Source organism: Cibotium barometz, chromosome 1 (genome assembly GCF_041138505.1).
Source record: "Cibotium barometz isolate CiBa-2024 chromosome 1, ASM4113850v1, whole genome shotgun sequence".
Taxonomy (NCBI): domain Eukaryota; kingdom Viridiplantae; phylum Streptophyta; class Polypodiopsida; order Cyatheales; family Cibotiaceae; genus Cibotium; species Cibotium barometz.
In genome coordinates this window covers 79,033,793-79,054,974 of record NC_141046.1, presented here as the reverse complement: position 1 = coordinate 79,054,974, position 21,182 = coordinate 79,033,793, and the positions used below count along the sequence as shown (strand labels likewise).

Here is a 21,182-nt window from a genome sequence, read left to right as displayed (position 1 = left end):
TCTTGTTACAGAGTAGATGGACTCAGAGGGTTCCAGTGAGGAGCAACCTGCTTCTCCTAGGATTGATTATCTACAGGATCTGATCTTGGTTGGTTATGAGGTTTAATAGACCTCCAAGCTGAAAACACGACATTCAACTTCAAGGAGCATTCTTTGTCACGTGCATCCCGCACTTGGATGCCACGTAGACATTTCTGTACGGAAGGTGCAAGACCTGGGATGGTGAACTGGTCCCATGTGAGCCCAGTCCGGGATGAGTCAACCAGGGATCCATCTCAGTCGTTCGAGGTCAGGTGTGCATTGTCTTGCACATGAGTCTAAGGTCAGGTGTGCACTGTCCTGCACATGAAACAGTGCCAGTCCGCGCTGTGAGTCTCCCTCTAGAATGACGTCAGCGTGATTCTGTGTATCTGGTATGGTACCGGATGCCAGATCATTGAGTAGATAGTGGTTAGGACAAGGGGCCAGCCCATAGGGCTACCCCGGATCTTAGTGTGGGCATGGGAATGGTGTGGAACCACCCCCATGAGGGCCAGGAAGGCCCAAGCTGAACCCACCAGCCATGGAGGGGCTGTAGGACAGCCCTAGGGCAAAGATAAGGCAATTTCCAGGAGTTTACAGCCTTTATATGGCTGTAGGGCATATATGGAGCAGCCCATACAGGCTGCCCAACCCTTGGATTGTGGGCAAAGGCTGTGCCCAACACTCTGGAAGCAGGCGCATGATGCCCAGCCATCTAGGGAGTAATGCGCAGCATTTTAGGTGATTTTTCCAGCATTTATTGCCGACTTTTCACAAGTCGTGGGACATTTGTGCTGGCCGCCTGTTTATCTACTGGCCGACTGCTGTTGGAAAGTAGTATAAATAGTGGAGGCCACAATCCCATTCATTTATCTCATTCTCCACCAAGAGCTCAAGCATAAGAGGCTAGACAAAGCCAAGAGGGTGCTAAGCAAAGGGGTGAAGGATTCAGGTCAAGGGCAGGGTATTCCCAGCCAAGAAAAGGTCCAAGATTGCTGTATTTTCTTTCAGATTTCTCATCATTCTAATAAAGCAAATACACCATCCATGGTGGGGGCCCTACAGAGGGTAATTGGGACCCAATACTGTGTCCTCTCCACCTCTCCCTCTCTCTCTCTATTTTCTGCACTTCTCCTTTCAGTTTGTGCGTTAATTTTCGTCGCGAAAAGAGTGCTGAATTCTGAGTATTGAAGTTACCGATTCTTCTCCGAAGCTTCCGCATATTACAATGGTATCAGAGCCTACTTCAAGTACAAAGATTCAGTAAAGAAACCAGAATTTTCTCGCGCTCGTGTGGTCGGTTTTTAGATGCCAATGGACTACCCCTTTCGGAGTGACTCCTGTCCCTCGAAGGATAGTTGGTTTTTAGCCTCCGGAAGCCTCCGGACGTCTCCCACACAGATAGTGGATGATCAGATTGCGTTCCGGAAAGGAATTGCATTTTCCTGCTATGGCGAGCTTCGACGACGAGAGAGACCAAGAACCATGGGACCAGAGTGCACCAGGCAGCCCAGCTAGGGCACCAGGCTTGAGTGTCACAAACATGTTCCAGCACATGATGCGAGCAATCGCAGAACAGACAGCCAAGTTGGATGAGCAGAAGGCACAGATCTTGGCTCTGGAGGAGCGTACCCGCTCTCTAGCGTCGCGTTTTCCATCTCCTCCTCCCTCTCCTTCCGTATCCCAAATACCAGATCCTCGACGCAGGGACCCTCTCGCGGGGTCACAGCTGCAGCCAAGCTCTTTGCTAGAGTTGCAGATGCGTGCATTGGAGATCCGACAACGAGAAGACGAAGCCATGTGACGCGTGGAACACGAGCGTTACCTCAAAGCTTTGGACGCCAGATTGACACCGGCGGCGCCCTCGAATCATTTTCCTGAGAAAATGAACTTTAGTAACACAGATACTGACAGAGTGATCTTAGCCAGTTGGTACTTGGAAGGTGAGGCCATTCCTTGGTGGACTCAATGGGCTCATGCCCACACTAGAGCAGGTATGGCAGCTTATGTGTGGGACGAGTTCGTCCGCGACCTTAAGCAACGGTTTCTACCGCCCCACTACCTTGAGCAACTCCAAGACGAGTTCAGGGGAGCGCGTCAGAACGCACAACCAGTCCTTCAGTTTGCCAATAAAATTTTGACTTTATGTCTACAATTACGCTTATCTGATACGAACAAGAAAGGGCCCTTTTTGTATCGCCTGGACACGCAAATCCAATGGGAGGTGCGCATGTTTAGGCCAGCCACCTTTGAGGACACACTCTCGCTTGCGCAGAGTGCAGAAATGAAACATAATGGTGGCAAGCCCAAGACTTCCCAGCCGGCTTCTCCCAGGGCTAACGCCTCGAGGGGCAAAAGCCAGAACCAGACGGGGTCTTCCCTAGGACAGAGCCAGGGAGCCTCTGGCTCCAAGAACTTGAACAATGCGTCAAAGCTTACTCCAGACCAGAAAGCGGAGGCAAGCAAGACAGGTGGCAAGTTGAGTGCTAAGGAGCTTTCTCAGTACAAGAAGGAGGGTAGATGTTTCTTTTGTCATACAAAAGGACATACTTCTCGGGATTGTCCGAAGAAGCCTCCAAAGCCCACCGCCGCCTCCTCCACAGCTCCCGTGGTGAGCTCAGCTCCCACACAGACCCCCGCGGCTACCCCTGGTTCTTCAAACCCTGGTGCTTCAGTTGGAGCAATTATTAGCCAGGAGCTCAAAGATAAGCAGAAGGGCGCCCATGACCAGGAGTACGAGCGCAACGAATTGCTCAAGTCCTTTGGCTACATAGGTGGCCAGAGAGTCGTCGTCTTGTTTGATAGCGGCAGCACGGAGGATGTGGTCACGGAACAGGCCGCTAGGCGTGCCCGTTTCGAGCTGACTTCGGTGGACAAACATGTTGAGGGTTTTAGCACAGGCATGACAACGAGCGTCAAGTATGAAGCTCTAGGTGCTAAGTTAGTGATTCAGGGCATAGAGTTTGTGCGTGACTTTATGGTTGCCCCTCTTGCAGGAGCAAACATAATTTTGGGTATTCAGTGGTTTCACAAGTTTCTACGGGACAAGCACACGTTCCAGATCGATCGGAATGTGTCAAACGCCCCAGTGACCATTAAGTGTGAGCCAAAAATTCCGAACTTTTCGCTCATAAGCCACTTACAGGCTAAGCGAGCAATCAAGAAAGGCGCACAGTGTGCGATGATTTACATCCAAACAGCCCACACGGTAGCCAGTGCTTCCGAGAAGTACTCAGTTCTCCATGAAAAGTTCCAAAAGATTTTTATTCGGGACAGCCTCCCTCCCCAGCTCCCCCCATCCAGACCGGAGGACCACAAGATTGACCTCCTCCCAGGCTCGGAACCCCCGAGCAAGTTTTCGTATCGCCTTTCCAAGGCAATGGAATCGGAGTTGGACCGCCAACTCCAAGAATTGTTGCAATCTGGCTTCATCCGCCCCAACGTGTCGCCATTTGCAGCACCAATCTTATTTGTCCGCACGGAAGCTCCCCAAAAAAAAAAAAAACCAATGTGCGGATGGTACAAGTTCGGTCCAAAGTCACGTAGGAGGGTAAATTTAAGGGGGTCCCGGTAAGGCCTCAAGGGGCTGAGCTCAGCCCACTGCCCAAATTCTTGCCCCACCACCCCCCTCCAGAGGGCTGGGCTGGGCTGGGCTGCTGCAGTGTTGGTGTTCTCTGGACCCTAGCGCCACCGGGCAGCTGGGCTGCGAGGAAAGGCAGGCCCCAACAAGAGGGAGGCGACGAGCAGCACGAAGGTAACTGCGTAAAGCACGGGGGCAGCAACCCCCCCCCCACACCCACCCACACACACACACACACACACTGAACTAAGTTGTGAGCAGGAGAGAGAGAGAGAGAGAGAGAGAGAGAGAGAGAGAGAGAGAAGCACACAACTCGATGTAGAAATGAGTGCCAAGTACAACACATAATCACACCGCTAGGTGGATAAGAGGGTGTTTACATGCATGGGAAAAAAACCTGCTAAAGAGGGAAAAAGTGCCCCAACTCGTCCTAAATGTGTTCACACACATCACTACCACATATATGGCTAGAAGAACCCCTGCATAGAGGCAACCCAAGGCAGCCCTAGGCAAGAACACAAGCATCTCGAGAGCACGACCAATCTATGGATCAGCAAGATCTCTTTTGTAAGTCTCTAGACCTAAGTGCCATTGTATATATGAGCATTCAGCAATATACAGTAGATTAGGGTAACATCTCTCGTCTTCTGTGTGTTTGCAAGTAAGTGGGATCAGCATTAATCTCTTGTCTTCTGTGTGTTTGCAAGTAAGTGGGATCAGCATTAATCTCTTGCTTAGCATAAATCAAGATCACACTTCAACAACTTGAGAGCTGTAATCAACTCAGCAAGCATGTTATCGTCACTCCCACAAATCATAAAATAAATTCTATCACCAAAAGCACGTACCGTTTGTCAATAACACCATGGTGTACCTTGATTGTGCCCATTTTGAAGTCTTCCACATACTACAGTACAAAGATACACAGCAGAGGCGAAGAAGTTACAATAGCATACACAAAGAAAAGTTCAAATCCTTCTATATTTTTGCAATAATAACCATCCTGCTTCATAGCGGTAAGCTTTCCATATAAGCAAAAGAAACAAAATGAAGACTATCTCACGTACCAATTTCAAAGCCACGCTTATCGAGGAAAATGCAATTTGATCAAATGGAATCTCATCAATGTTAAATAAAGCACACTCCAGTGATTCAATGCCAGGTGAAAAATGAGGTGTCCTCAATTTTGCACGAAAAAGAATGTAGCTCTGCTCTGCACACGGAGGAAGGGCATTAATTGAATGTGATTGTTTAGAAAAAAAACAAAATGCAAAAATTCGAAAACCTTCCAAGAGTGAAGATAACACAAAACCATTGACCTTATCATACAGTTTTTTTTTTTTTAAGCAAGGCACACCAACTTTACTCTCCAAAAGTAACACTACTAGAACTACCTTCATAATATTACAATAAATCCAAGCTTACAAAATGGAAGATTTTTGACAAAGACACAGTAGTGGGGGGCTCTTTCAAGTGTTAGAAGTCATCTCCTATCTAGATTTATACACCAGGGCCTTTGTTGTGGGTGTGCTCGCCCTTATGAGGTGTTTTATCATTTTTCCTCACTCCCCGCATTTTTCCCTTATTTTTCCCATTTTTCTGTGGCTTGGGAGGCAACCCTGTAGTGGGGGGCTCTTTCAAGTGTTAAAAGTCATCTCCTATCTAGATTTATACACGAGGGCCTTTGTTGTGGGTGTGCCCGCCCTTATGAGGTGTTTTATCATTTTTCCTCACTCCCCGCATTTTTCCCTTATTTTTCCCATTTTTCTGTGGCATGGGAGGCAGCCCTGAGTTGGCAGGAGGATCCATTTGCTGGCCGACTACATCAGATGTGTGTACTGGAGCTGGCCGACTATACTTGATGCAATCGTGGACCCTCAGAGCTGGCCGACTGGCTGCATGCTGCTGGCCGACTGTAGATGCAGTCGTGGAGCCTTTTTCAGCAAGCCGACTGCACATGTGGGGGCATATAAATAGGCCCCCACCCCCATACCACTTATTGTATCATACCGGGATTTTCTTGTGTATATCAGAGCAGAGTTACACGCCTACATCTCTCTCTCTCGTGCTATTTTTCTGCATGCATTTTTTTGCTCGTGTGTTCCCAGATCTGGTCATCATCTCCGCTGCGTATTCTGACATGGTATCAGAGCCCTAGGCTCTAGATAGGTCTTGGGATTTGTGTGAGCAAGAGGGGGACTGTTTTGTGGCTGATTGGTGGACTGTTTTGGACTGTTCGGGAAGAGGAGAAGCAAGAGGAAGGCGGGCTGATTTGCTGGACAGCCACTTGCAGGTTTTCGTTCTTCTTTGTTCCCACCCACCCACCCTTTTCAGAGTACATCCCCGCTATGGCAGATCTGTTAGAGATGGCCGAGAGACATGTGAAGATCCCGACACTCCCCACGTTCCCGGTGGACCGTCAATTGGACGGGAGCAACTACGGCATATGGAAGGTTATGATGGAATCTGTTCTGGAGTCTTACGACCTCGCCGATTTCGTCGTCGTTGGTGTTCCACGGCCGGAAGTAGAGAAAGGGGAGTTACCGTCGATCCGAAAGGACCGGGAGGCCCAGAGACGGATCGTGTCAACGCCAGGGTCCGTTCGTTTATCTTTCTCAACTGCACACCACCGCAGGTAATCAATCATGTAAAGCATATGACGCTGGCCAGAGGTATATGGCAGCATTTGGCCTCTCTTTACAACAGGATATCGCCCATGAAGAGGATTTCCTTGGAAGTACAGATGCGGGTTATGAACCCTGCAAAGTCGTCGACGATGCGAGAGCATATTAACAAGCTGCAGGCTCTTCAGCAGGAAGTTCTTCAGGCTGGGAAGGAGATATCGTCAGAGGACATGGCCATAACGTTGCTGTCGCACTTGCCCTCTTCGTACTCAGCATTTTACTCGTCTTTGATTACCAGTGGCAGGCTCAGCACCATCACGTGGGAGGAGCTTGTGCCCATGGTCCTGGACCAGGAGGAACGATTCACGAACCCTCCTCAGGGTGGAGGTTCGGAGGCCTTAACTTGCCAACGGTCGAAAGGCCGTAACACGGGCAAAGGGAAGGCTTTGTCGAAGAAGTCTTCTGAGAAGAAGTCCGTTACTGACCGCGAGAAACTAAAGGCAGAGAGGACCTGTAATGATTGTGGCGAGAAAGGCCACTACTGGAGGCAGTATCCCAAGAGGAAGACCGAGAAGGGTGAAGATTCCTCAGCAGCAATCATGAAGACTCCGGCTTTTGTGCACCTGGAGGTGGTGGACAGCGATGTTTCATTTTCTTCAGGCAGGGAGGAGATTGGAGGACTCTCCGCAACGGATACTCGGGAGTGGATTCTCGATAGTGGTGCTTCCAGGCACATGACTCCTTCTGTCATGTGCATCACAGATGCCATGGACATTTCCAGGGCTAGATCCAGAAGAGGCAAGCAGAAAAAGACTATGAACCAGTAGAGCCAGAATATAGGAGCTTCAGGTGTAGCATCTGAGGTGAGCATGGAGCAAGACAAGTGGGGCATGAAGGGAAGCAGTTGACTGAAGCACATGAACCCAGACTAGGGCTGTCGGCTGCAAGGAAAGGAGGATGTTGGCTGTCGGCTGACGTCATGTAACGCGCGGAAGCTCTGGGTAGTCTTCTTTCAGCCCTAAACACTCTTGGAAACCTTCTGATGCAAAAACGCACCATCTGATGCAAAAAACGCAGGTAGAGAGAGAGTAGAGAGAGAGAGTGAGAAGTGCTGGAAATTCAGTATATACTATGGTACAATAAAAAGGTTGTTAACCCTAAAATCTGTCCCCTATGGGACCCCTAGTGATCCAATCCCCTAGTGGGAGAGAATGACTAAGACCTTGAGCAACTATGCCTTTATATAGGCCTTGGAGCATGTGGGAAACTGGCCGACTGCTGGTCGGCCAGTTATTGATTCATAAAATCAATTAAAATGCAGCCGACTGGTTCTCTTGGATGCGCCTGCTGCCAGCACCCTCTGTCCTGCAGCCCACAGCCCTTTGGTCATGCTGATGTCAGCCTCCATGCAGCCGACAGCCCCTTCTGATCCATGCTTTGCTCCAAGTCCTGCTCCATGTCCATCTTCTACTGGTTCATAGTCTTTATCTGCTTGCCCCTTCTGGATTTAGCCCTAGAAATGTCCATGGTATCTGTGATTCACATGACATCCCCCTCTGCTAAACTTGATGACGGGAATCCAACCTGCTCTTGGATGACTGTCATCATCCCAATCCTGTTCCGAAGTCCCTCTGTCATCATCCATCCCTGGCAAACTTTTCCTCTGAAAATCCGATCTGTTCTCCAAACCACTCTGTCTCTGATGAAGATCTATGCATCTGGTCTTCCTCTAGTCCACAATCCATTCCTGCCCTGGCTCTGAACACCGTCTTGGTCTTCTTTCCTGGAACTGAGTCTGGCACTCTCACATCACCCTTGGAGGATCAACCTCCCTTGGGACCGTTCCCTTAGAACCTACCTGGCTCACGGAACTGCCATCCCCATCTGGCACTGTGGAACACCACCAACAAACCTCCTAGGAGTTCTTCCTGATCTGTGTTCCCGCCTTGGGCTTCGAATCCGTGTACTTTCCTGTACCTTGGACCTGTACACCATCATATGGGACTAAATCAGTGTTTAGCTTGGCTGAGCCTGATGCTCTGATACCAATGTAACGTGCGGAAGCTCTGGGTAGTCTTCTTTCAGCCCTAAACACTCTTGGAAACCTTCTGATGCAAAAACGCACCATCTGATGCAAAAAACGCAGGTAGAGAGAGAGTAGAGAGAGAGAGTGAGAAGTGCTGGAAATTCAGTATATACTATGGTACAAAAAGGTACATATCTTTGCAGCCATGGGCTGCCTTCATAAAAAGGTTGTTAACCCTAAAATCTGTCCCCTATGGGACCCCTAGTGATCCAATCCCCTAGTGGGAGAGAATGACTAAGACCTTGAGCAAGTATGCCTTTATATGGGCCTTGGAGCATGTGGGAAACTGGCCGACTGCTGGTCGGCCAGTTATTGATTCATAAAATCAATTAAAATGCAGCCGACTGGTTCTCTTGGATGCGCCTGCTGCCAGCACCCTCTGTCCTGCAGCCGACAGCCCTTTGGTCATGCTGATGTCAGCCTCCATGCAGCCGACAGCCCCTTCTGATCCATGCTTTGCTCCAAGTCCTGCTCCATGTCCATCTTCTACTGGTTCATAGTCTTTATCTGCTTGCCCCTTCTGGATTTAGCCCTAGAAATGTCCATGGCATCTGTGATGCACATGACACGTCAACAGGAATGGTGGGCTGCAGGCGCTAGAGTGTGACCAGTCGGGCAGCAGCATGCGCATCTTGAGCCAGGAGCAGATCTGGTCGGATGTGCTAAAAGAGCATTAGAAGAATTCTGAACTGGCCGACCAGCAGTCGGCCAGCTCCCACATTGTCCAAGACACATATAAAAGGGCTCAAGTGCTCATGAATTAGTCATTCCACCCACTAGGGGTGAGAGTCATTAGGATCCTAGTCTAGGGCAAGATTTAGGTGTGTTATCACCTTTTCAAGAGGGCAGCCAAGGGCTGCAAAGATATGTACCTTTTTGTACCATAGTATATACTGAAATTCCAGCACTTCTCACTCTCTCTCTCTACTCTCTCTCTACCTGCGTTTTTGCATCAGATGCTGCGTTTTTGCATCAGAAGGTTTTCAAGAGTGTTTAGGGCTGAAAGAAGACTACCCAGAGCTTCCGCGCGTTACATTGGTATCAGAGCATCAGGCTCAGCCGAGCTAAACACTGATTCAATCCCATATGATGGTGTACAGGTCCAAGGTACAGGAAAGTACACGGAGTCGAAGCCCAAGGCGGGAACACAGATCGGGAAGAACTCCCAGGAGGTTTGTTGGTGGTGTTCCACAGTGCCAGATGGGGATGGCAGTTCCATGAGCCAGATGGGTTCTAAGGGAACGGTCCCAAGGGAGGTTGATCCTCCAAGGGTGATGTGAGAGTGCCAGACTCAGTTCCAGGAACGAAGACCAAGACGGTGTTCAGAGTCAGGGCAGGAATGGATTGTGGACTAGAGGAAAACCAGATGCATAGATCTTCATCAGAGACAGAGTGGTTTGGAGAACAGACCGGATTTTCAGAGAAAAAGGTTTGCCAGGGATGGATGATGGCAGAGGGGATGACAGTCATCCAAGAGCAGGTTGGATTCCCGTCATCAAGTTTAGCAGAGGGGGATGTCATGTGCATCACAGATGCCATGGACATTTCCAGGGCTAGATCCAGAAGAGGCAAGCAGAAAAAGACTATGAACCAGTAGAGCCAGAATATAGGAGCTTCAGGTGTAGCATCTGAGGTGAGCATGGAGCAAGACAAGTGGGGCATGAAGGGAAGCAGTCGACTGAAGCACATGAACCCAGACTAGGGCTGTCGGCTGCAAGGAAAGGAGGATGTTGGCTGTCGGCTGACGTCAGCAGGAATGGTGGGCTGCAGGCGCTAGAGTGTGACCAGTCGGGCAGAGCATGCGCATCTTGAGCCAGGAGCAGATCTGGTCGGATGTGCTAAAAGAGCATTAGAAGAATTCTGAACTGGCCGACCAGTAGTCGGCCAGCTCCCACATTGTCCAAGACACATATAAAAGGGCTCAAGTGCTCATGAATTAGTCATTCCACCCACTAGGGGTGAGAGTCATTAGGATCCTAGTCTAGGGCAAGATTTAGGTGTGTTATCACCTTTTCAAGAGGGCAGCCAAGGGCTGCAAAGATATGTACCTTTTTGTACCATAGTATATACTGAAATTCCAGCACTTCTCACTCTCTCTCTCTACTCTCTCTCTACCTGCGTTTTTGCATCAGATGCTGCGTTTTTGCATCAGAAGGTTTTCAAGAGTGTTTAGGGCTGAAAGAAGACTACCCAGAGCTTCCGCGCGTTACACCTTCCCATTCCGGTTTACAGGATCTCTGCAGGCTTTCTGGTCATATTCTTACTGGGGATACGTCCACTATCCCAGTTCACAGTGAGGGCATGATGGAGATAGTTCCTAATGGCAGAGGGGGGAAGCATTCCTCCCAAGTGTTGTATGTTCCGGCACTTGGTTTTCATCTGTTGTCAGTGCATCAGGTTTGCAAGACTGGCGTACGGGTGGAGTTTGATGAGCATTTTGTCGCTCTCCGGGACAAAGAAACAGGCCAAGTGGTTTGGGAAGGCGGAGTGGAGAATGGAGTTTACAAGCTTTCAGCACTCTCTCTCCCAGGTCCTCAGGTTTGTGATGAGTGGCAGTCTGGTTATGGCCACTTAAGTGTGGATACGCTGCAGGTGCAGGCTTTCCGAGACCAGATGGTGGATAGCTTACCAGTAGATGGCAACAGTTGGCAGGAACTTTCCAGTACTGATGTTGGTAGTTCTTGTGTTCGTGAGTCAGAGGAAACTGAACAGGTAACTTATGCTCTGATGTCTCGTCGTGTTCGGGACAAAGAACCTCCAATAGATGAAGATGTTCTTTCCATGGGGATCTTTCGGAAAGCCAGGCAGGTGGCAGCTGATTACTTGCAGAAGGAGGTGGTTTCTCCAGGCTTTGTGGTTCCGGATTCAGAGGGGGTGGTTGACAGGTTTCAGAAGGCCTTGCGTGGTCTTCAAGAGGTTTCGAGGACTTGTTTATGCACCGTAATAGGTGTTAATCCTTGTGAGCAGTGTGATGCCTTTGTGACTCAAAAGCTGTATGGTTCATTGATCTGGTTGATGGACACCAGATTGGACGGCAGCTTCATGATGAGGCAGTTGAGCTCATGGTTGCAGATGTCTCTTTAGGAGGCAGGATTGCGTTTCCTGTGGTTTCTGCGGCATGCGAAGGATCATGGACTCTTGTACACAGGAGGGGGATTGTTGGATGGAGTCCGACTCCACGGTTGGAGTGACTCGGTTTGGGGAGGAGATCCGGACACGAGGAGTTCTACTTCAGGCCCAGCAGCAGGTTTTTGGAGCAGTAAAAGACAATCATCTTTTGCCTTGTCGAGAACAGAGGCAGAGTACCGGGCTGTTTGTGATGCTGCTTGTGAGGTGGTGCGGATGCAAAGGTTACACTGCAGGTTTGGGCTTCCACTGGAGGAACCCATGGTCATCCAGAGGCACTTTGTTCGTGAACAGATCGTTGCTGATGACATCTTGCTAGAGTTCTGTTCGACGGAGGACCGTATGGTGGACCTCTTCACAAAGTCGCTCTCTCAGGACTTGCTCGGGCGGCACCCCAGCTCCCTGTGGTTGGTTACACAGCCAGGAGCTGAGAGGGGGTGTTAGAAGTCATCTCCTGTCTAGATTTATACACCATGGCCTTTGTTGTGGGTGTGCCCGCCCTTATGAGGTGTTTTATCATTTTTCCTCACTCCCCGCATTTTTCCCTTATTTTTCCCATTTTTCTGTGGCTTGGGAGGCAGCCCTGAGTTGGCAGGAGGATCCATTTGCTGGCCGACTACATCAGATGTGTGTATTGGAGCTGGCCGACTGTACTTGATGCAATCGTGGACCCTCAGAGCTGGCCGACTGGCTGCATGCTGCTGGCCGACTGTAGATGCAATCGTGGAGCCTTTTTCAGCAGGCCGACTGCACATGTGGGGGCATATAAATAGGCCCCCACCCCCATACCACTCATTGTACCATACCGGGATTTTCTTGTGTATATCAGAGCAGAGTTACACGCCTACATCTCTCTCTCTCTCATGCTGTTTTTCTGCATGCGTTTTTTGCTCGTGTTCCCAGATCTGGTCATCATCTCCGCTGCGTATTCTGACATCAACAAAATAAAACAAAACAAAGAATTTTTGCAAAGAATACGAGGTTCTTTTTTTATGTAAGAGCTTCAAAATTAAACCAACGAATTTGTGAAGAATACAAGGTAATTCTTTAAAAAATGTGAGAGCTTCTTCAAAATAAAACAAAACAAAGAATAAACCAAGAAATTTTGCGAAGAATACAGTTTACAAGCTGTTAGAACTGTGTTTTCTCTTCAACACCAGAGCACAACTCAGTGCTTTATCCCCTAATTCAGTTTGCGACGTAAAGGAGCCCTTACTGCACTATGTTCCAGAAACCCAACCACTGGTCTAATAAATGCCTTGGACACCTTTACATCATTACAGCTTGCAATTGGGTTACACCTAACTTGTGTGGGACTTGCACACGAACTCTGACACTTGACTGGGCCCTAGACCTAGATGCTGCCTAGCGACATGTCCTTAGACAAGGGCTCACAAAATGCAGAGTGCCCATCACAAAATGAGTCCTAAGTGTACTGCCTAGCAAGATTGGCCACATGGCACCTTAGTACAGCAGGTTTGCACGTGACATTTATCCATTGCCCCCAAACTGATGGTGTTGCTGGTACCTTTCTTCAAGGGTTTGCACACACCGGACCTATATATTAGACTCTGACAAGAAGACGACAGGCACCCGACCCAATGCCCCAATAAGTGCCCGGGACGACACAATGCATTACATCATACAAGAGGGTTACAAATGAGTGCAGGACGGGCATGACATTGACTTGTGTGGGACCTGCACGACTCTGACTACACCTTGGCGGTACACTGTGAAGACTAGTCCCAAAACAAGGGCTCACAAAATGCCTAGTGTCCAGCCTTGGGGACTTGCACTTGAGTTGGCGTAGCATGTCCTTGGCATCCAAGTGCGGGATGCACGTCTTCTGAGAAGCACGCATATTTCTGTATTAGAAAGCTATTTGTGCAACATTGAAAAAGAGAGAGAAAGCTACAGCATGGCTTTGCTGTTGCAATTGTCGCCCCGTCCACATTTGCTCAGCAGCCACACATGGGCCATTCGCAACCTTAGTTGGAAATCACACACATTTTCACGTGTGCACACGAGCACATTTGTACAACAGCAAGAATCGCACAAGTGGGGGCTGCAGCCAGTCATGATGTGCACACCTATGCTGATTTGTGACCCAACTTGGTCCCAACTCCCTCGTGTAGCATGCTTCTCTATCTCTGTTATTTGCATTATCTTGCAATTCTGATTTATATGCACACTGCATACGATGAGGTCTATTTCAGCACGTACGGTGTGCATCAGTGTTGGTAAACATGTGTGATCATGCATGAACTTGTTGAGTCTAATCAATCACCTACGTAACCCACAGTCCCACCTAACTCCTTAGATAGTGTGAGGCAAAAACCTGTTACACATGGGTGTAAGCGTGTCATCTCACCTGACCAATTCGTGGAATGTCCAATTGAGCAAAGGGCGCCTGGACATCAACCTCGGCATTGGCTTCCTCCCGCGTTTCCCTGACCGCTCCTTCAACTGCAGACTCGCCGAGTTCCATGTATCCAGCAGGAAGAGTCCTACGAGACAAATCATCAAGATTGGGTACAGAGAGAGACAGATAGACTTAAGCTATGTGCATAGTTGACTTAGGACTTATCCTGAGAAAGAGTTGGAGCAAAGGATCACATACCATAATCCATACGATGGTTCTATGTTTCTTTTGCACAAAAGAACTTTATCTCCGTGTGTCACCAAGCAACCAACCACCTGCTAACAAGTCCTAAGGTACCACTTCTCCAAAATTTTCATAAATTCAGCTTGTAAGGAATGCGCATTGCATACCATTTTTGGGTTTTGATAGTGTACAAGGCCACAGACTGTGCAGATGGCCCTTGGTTTCTCCTCTCCAATTGGTATACGATGCTCTGTGGGACCACCGCATGCAGGACAGAATCTGATCTTAGGGCCGGCAACCTGAAATATTAAGAGGCAAAGGTCCATAATTCAAATTTCAAACCAATAAACACACACATTGAAACAGGGCTGACACCTGCCAAAATTGCAGATAATATATCCAAAATGCAAAACAAACAATGCTCGCCAAAATTTTCAAAATTAATTGAAAAAATCAATTATTCCATCGATTCCCATCCATATAGGAAATCCTTATCTTTTATTTATCAATTCTTCTCTATCCATGCCACCCACTACCAGTCTAATCCTGCTCCTAGTGCACTTGGTGACCTCGAATGGAGGACACTTAGTACTGGAGGACACTTAGTACCGAACGCTTGGTAATCCCTAATGGAGATGATTTATGATTTCATGCCTAACCTAGTGAACGAATAAATTAGTGGCGTTTCGTTAAAACTGAAAAAACAAGCTGATGTTGTGTATTCGATGATCTTTTTCAGCCTAAAAACCTCCCTAACTTTTCCCAAGTCTCTTTGCAAAATCTTCTCCAAGCAATGTTTAGTCCTAATCGGAACCCAAAAAAGCAATGCAATCAGCACCGAAAAAAAGGTAAAGAAATTTAAGGAAACCAGGCTTTCTTGCAAAAAAAAAGAACCTGGCAATATTGTGTTTTTGATCTGGTTAGAGCAAAGCAGAATTCTGATCACCAGATTTTGAGGAACAACGATGGACTCCCTGATAATTTCTCAGCAATTTGTGTTATTTAAATTACTTTTCGAGCCATATATTACCCAAGATGATGTACTGAAACACTTACTTTGAGGTCGGAGCTTTTCTGTGAGGGGGCTGGAGAGGGCGGCTCGAGGGAGCTGCAGAAAGGCACTACCAAAGGTCTACGGAACTTGGTGTTTTCGGCAAGCAGAGAGTGGTATCCGGTCAAAGCTCGGCGGCGAAACCTGTGTACATCCGACACTTTCATGAAGAGAGACGAGTGCATGTAGAAAGGCAAACAGCAGGACCTTGCCAAAATGCAGGCGCCCATCGTTAATCCCCTTATGTAAAACTCCTATGCGATCTTCAACGTGTTTTAGCCCTCCATTGCTGCCACAGCTGTGTCCGGCCTAACGCATTTAGCGTCTCTACACACTTGAATGCAACGCTTTCCACACTGGCGGGGGGCGTGTGCCCAACAGAAAACATATTATTGCAACTTACAAATCAGCCCGGGCGGTTAGAGTTACCCAATCAAAGGAAAGTTGACTCTGTGTTCAAACTTCATCACAATTTCACCCCCTTTTCTTCATGAATACAGTTTTCTAGCACTCACCTACTGATCAGTGAGATGCTTAGCATGCACTTTGTGAAATAGTGAACACCTTGAGGGTGGGTACAGAACTTAGAAGGGAGCACTTGTCGATTGAAGTTGATGAGTTAGCACCCTCCCCCTCGGTTTAAAATGAGAGCAAACATTAAAGCTAGTTCATAAGTCGGTGTCCACCATCGTTGATTTCCCTATGTTACATGTTCTTTATAGCCAGCGTCTTATAGCCATGTTATTCGACTATGCCCAATGCAATAAGGTGGTGGCTAGCATCACCAATCTGAAGGACCTATCCTAATCAACTTCTCGATGTGTCTGGACCAGAGTCTAAATACCATCTGGACTATGCTAATGAGATGAGAGAGAGAAGCATAAAACATACATTAATAGCTCATGAGCATAGAGAGAGAGAGAGAGAGAGAGAGAGAGTCCATAAGCATAAATATTAGAAAAAAATCCCAAGAGGCTTAGTACAAGAAACAACACAATAAACTACTTACTCTCCAAATCATAAACATGCCAAACAATACAATGAATTTCTAAACTTCATTCATTCAAGACCAACTACGCTTGTCTGCTCAACACAAATGCAAGTCTATGTCATCTAGACAAAAACTTACACACTCTCACTTGAACACACTCTTGGCACTACTAATCGTGTCTCCATACATAAATGGAATGAACTGGGTACTATGCACCATTAGACCCCCAAGACAATTACAAAGAGAAAAATGTCCCCTAGGTAGGCGCTCTTGATCATGATGGGCCATCACACGACATCAATGGTGGTTGCTAAACCATTGGTGGTGAACCCTTAGAGCCGGTTCAACCCACCAACACCACATTCCCACCACTATATATAGCCTTGCCTCATTTAGCTTTTCTAGCTATACTTAATCATTCAAGTAGCAGATCATGTCATCAAGATTCGCTTATTTTGATGCCCTTAATATAGGGATCAATGTGTCAATAGGGGTGTAGCATCTAGGCCATAAACAAGGCGAAAAGTTGTTGTGCTAGTTGGCAGCTTTATAAGCTGTACGATAAGCTCAAAGAGTAGTTGAAAACTTTTTCTCCCAGTGTGTGTTTGAGGGTCTAATTGTCTTTGTGAGGATTGAGCAAAGGACCTTATTGGTTACTTTCAACTTATCTATTTTCTTGTGGATATTAAGGTGTAGACTTCCTATGGATTACCATGAATTCATCCAATAATAAGGCCACTATCTCATTTAGGAAGTGTGTGCCTTGGTCTTATTAATAATCTCCAATGGGGACAACTAAATCTAGTGATGATAGTTTTCATAAAGAAACTTCACCGTTGATGTGGCTTTACAGCTTTCACTATTGCCTTGGCTTATGCCCATTTGGTGTAATAGCATGTGGCCACAATGATGTAGCAAGCTTGGGTATGGTGGGTGGCATGATTAATGGATTCTACAATTCTATGCCCCATTTAGCAAACGGTTTAAGGATAGAATGAAAGTCATGGGCATACGGTCTCTATTTTAAGTCACTAAAAATCTTTGGCACATAGCCTTGACAAGCTTAACTTCATCTTTATCTACATCATCCCTAACCTCTTTGATGATCTGCATAGGTGTTAGCCGTTCTCTGGTGGGCTTCCTCGGTATGGTTATGGTTGCTTCTAGCTTAGCCCCCATTATCCTTTCATCATGCTTCTACCTATCAGCTTGTTCCTTAAGTGTTGCATCCTCCTTAGATAGGTTGTTGTTGGTTAACTATTTCTTATTGGAGTTTATTTTTATGTTGGATTTCAGCTTTTAGAAGTTGGCATTTCTAGTCTTTCAGAGCTACTTTTTGCTCCTCTTCTTGCACCTCCTTCAGGAGCCTTTGAATTTCCTTTGGGCCTTCAATAATACACTTTTGTTAATAGTTTAATGTTTGTAGTGCTCCTTTTGCACTCACTTCCTTTGGAAATGTTCTTGCCTTGGCTATTGTTGACTATAGAGCTGTGTCCAGATAAGGCAAGGATAGTCCCATAACTGCCTACTCGGTCCCTCAAGACATCAAATATTGTTATTGGTTCTGATATGCCATCTTTTTTGTAGATTTTTGAGGTGCCACCCAAAGTTAGAATATCAACATTGTAACCTGCATGGTGGTGGGCACCTTCGATCTGTCTAGTTGCTCCACTTCCTGCTCCTTCACAGGCTTTCCACTAGTTTTCTTATCTCTAAAGTTGAATTTCCTCTTTAGACGTGTCTAAGCTTTTGGGTTTGGCTTTGTTGGAAGAGGGATTAGGCCCTATGGTTGCTCTATGTTAACCATTGCTAGAGACCTCTATGGCATCGACGTCGGCAAAACTGTATTATTTTCTTTTGGGCCACAAGCATCAGAATGGCCGAAATTCATAGGAAAACCATGTATTATACATTTTACGTATGTGCTCATTGCTTGTTTATTAAAGGAGCACCATAGGATCCTAAGTTGAGAGTGCTAGCTTTAGAATAGGTGTTTACACTATAGCTAGAGTGGCGAAATGAGCCCAAGGACTAGACTTTTAACTTTGGCTGCCCAAGAGTGTGAACCCTAGAGGTCACCTACAAAACCTAAAATGTAACTCTCATGACTCATTCTCTTATGCAACTAATAGAGTGCTCTTCTTCTCTACTCTCTTACTCTCTTGTGTCTTGCTTGCCTAATTCAATTAGAGCTATTATATGCTCATTGTGTATGTGTGTGCGAGTGTATGTGAGAGAGAGAGATTGAGTGAGAGGAGGGTCGAGCTTCCTTTGGAGTGCGACGGCGGGGTGGCATTGGTGGAGTGGAGCTTTGAAATGTGGCTGCACGGCAACATCGTCTCCTATGAGAATCCCAGCACAAGTATTCACGAGGTGAGTGACACACCTTGTCCAATTGTGAGCTAGGTCATGGCATATTGGCTTCTCAGTTGAGCTGTTTTATGCTCCTGAGTGTGGTTGGGCAAAGCCCCATGCATTTTGAATGCGTATGTGTGCGTATGGTTGATTTATGTTTTTTGATTTTTTTTAAAAAAGAATGGAAGAAAAGATATCATGAAAATATGTCCATTTTGTTGCATTGTTGTTGAAATCTTAAGAAAATTATATTTAATTTTTCCAATTTCTACATGTTTTGCAATTTTCGTATGTTTTGCATTTTCAATGAGTTATGAAATTTGTGCATTTAGGTTAACTCTACTCTAACTTATCATTTACAAGTTCATTTTTTGGTTTTCTTAATTTCTTTTATTTTGTATTTTTTAAATTTAAAAAGAAAAAAATAGTTAATTGAACATGAAATTGAAAGAATTGGTTAAACAGACACCAAAATTGGTTTTTGGACATCCGGTTTACCCCAATTTAGGCTCCTTACATGAAGAAATCAGGATTGAAACAAAAATTCGGGGAGGATTTGCAAGGCGGATTAAATTCTGCATTTTGTAGTTTTTTTGCATTTTTGCGCGTTAGTGTAATTAATGTAGATTAAGTTAACTTAATCTCCTTGTACTTTGGGCCACTAGGTGTTAGACTTGATTGGCTGGACACGTTTAATGCATGAAGTCTTTTAGGCCACTAGCCCAAAAGGTCCAAAAGCCTATCAATACACATTTTGGGTAAGTTTTGAGTGGCTGGACGCATTTAATGCGTGTAAGTCCAAGTCAAAGATTTTGGAAATACTCTTTTTTGGATGTAAACCATAACCAAAAAAAAAAGTAAAAAGTAAAATAAAAAGCAAAACATAAAAAGTAAAAAGTAAAAAATATTAGAAAAAAAGAGGTTAAAGGGAAAAAGGTAAGGTCCGGGGTAAATTTTTTTTAAAAGTGCACACACAAACTTGCCTAATATATGTTTTAGGCTGTTGTGCGATCATGTTGATGCAATTGGTGTGACACCCAAAAAAATTATATTTTTTACACTATTTTTTAGGACAGACGAGTTAAACACCAGAAATGTATTTCGAAAAAACTTTGGACACTTCAAAAAAAATTTGGAAAAAAAAATAAAAAATATATTTTTAAAAAATTCTCAAACTTGTCCAGGGTATCCATAGGGCCTTTAATAAACACCCCATATTCACATGCACCTGCGATTTGAGCATGTATTGGAGGCCTATTTAGATGACAGCGCACATATCGAGCTAGACGCGTACCAGCCTACTCGGGCTCAGGACCTTCGATCGGAACCCAATTTAGCATTGTACAAGGACCTACATTAGGGGCCAGTAATGCTTCATTAAATTTTGAGTCAATGAAAGGATCCCCAATCCCAAGAACCATGTCTCACCAGTCAAGCCAGCTACCAGTCTTTTTGATCGTGTAGCTAGTTACCTTAGATGTTCGGCTTCAGCTGCTACCTCTGAACCAAATCTTACTACATCCAGACCACATGATGGAGTTGAGGTAAACTCTAGAGAAACACCTGATGTACTCTCATCATTTTACAAGAAGGGAACGTTTACATTGATATCCATGTCCATACAACTCCTATTGCACCTGCTGCAATTGTGACCATCAAACCACCCCCTGCCTGCTACTGCTGCTGCGGAAGGGCTTATGCTGCATGATGGTAGGGCATTAGAAGAAGTGCAGGTAGTAGAGGCACTAATCCAGGCTACTAGATCAAAGAAAGAAGAGACTTTGCAAGTGGTACAACAATGATTAGCAGCCCAAACAACCCAGTATGCCCAAAATAAGTCCCAAGATAGGATTGCACAAGTACCGCCCAACAGTCTCATTCTAGATAATAACAGTACAACTACCTTGGGGAAAGAGCTAGGCTTATATTGTAGGTTTATCCATAGGCCAAGCTTATGGTGTTAGTTGTGGGAAGGAATTATCCAATGAATATTTAGGGCCACAATAGAGAAGTAACAATTGGAGGGTATCTACGATTGCATATATAAGATCTTTGAGCATTAAAGGATCCAAAGACCTATGGTGTAAGTCGAGAAATCCAAAGCGAGAATTCCCATGCGATGAGCAAAATGGTAACACCTCCTGTGTATGATCCTTTGGGACAAGGAGTGCATCGAATTCGATCCTCTACCCACACCAATTGCTTCCACAATGGGTACTCTCTCACCTCCAACAATAACTGGTAAGCCTTCCACTACCCCTAAACTTCCACCAGAACTAAACCCACTAAGAATATGGATTGAACTCCCCACTGAGAACGGTCTACAATGGTGGAAAGCCCACATCTACCCTACCAATCTCATATTCTGGGAGGCATGGAAAACTCTTGGAAAACCCACACTTACACAAGAAACATTCAAATTTCACATAAAATGCATTTAATGAGTGTTGGGTATTTTATTCCTACAATTTCTATTAGAAATAACTAGTTGGAGTGCAGATTTCATGTCATAGATGCAAGAGCACTCTAAGGATTATCATTGGAAAAGAGAGGATTAATATCACTCATTTTGCCAAATCAATTGGCACAAAGAAATGGCCACCCTGGAAATCAATGGCACAAAGGCCACAATTCTCTTATGTCCCCAAGACAAAATCATCCACACACCCTCACCCATGATTGCTCTTTCCCCTCATGCCCCATCCTCATCACCGGCAGTCTCCCATATTCCCCCACCCCATGC

General features: G+C 46.1%; 1 protein-coding gene across 1 annotated transcript in view; it reads right to left on the bottom strand.

Moving 5' to 3' along the window:
* Window positions 1-15,447, bottom strand: part of NUDX23 (nudix hydrolase homolog 23) — a 37,350-nt gene extending 21,903 nt beyond the window's left edge. The window contains exons 1-6 of the mRNA XM_086806825.1: window positions 15,099-15,447; window positions 14,210-14,341; window positions 14,058-14,134; window positions 13,809-13,944; window positions 4,669-4,809; window positions 4,450-4,508 (exon numbers count right to left, since the gene is read on the bottom strand). Of these exons, the coding sequence (XP_086662951.1) occupies window positions 4,450-4,508; window positions 4,669-4,809; window positions 13,809-13,944; window positions 14,058-14,134; window positions 14,210-14,341; window positions 15,099-15,323 (770 nt within the window). The 5' untranslated portion in view covers window positions 15,324-15,447. The remainder of the gene's footprint in view (window positions 1-4,449; window positions 4,509-4,668; window positions 4,810-13,808; window positions 13,945-14,057; window positions 14,135-14,209; window positions 14,342-15,098) is intronic.
* Between the last annotated feature and the right edge of the window lie 5,735 nt (window positions 15,448-21,182).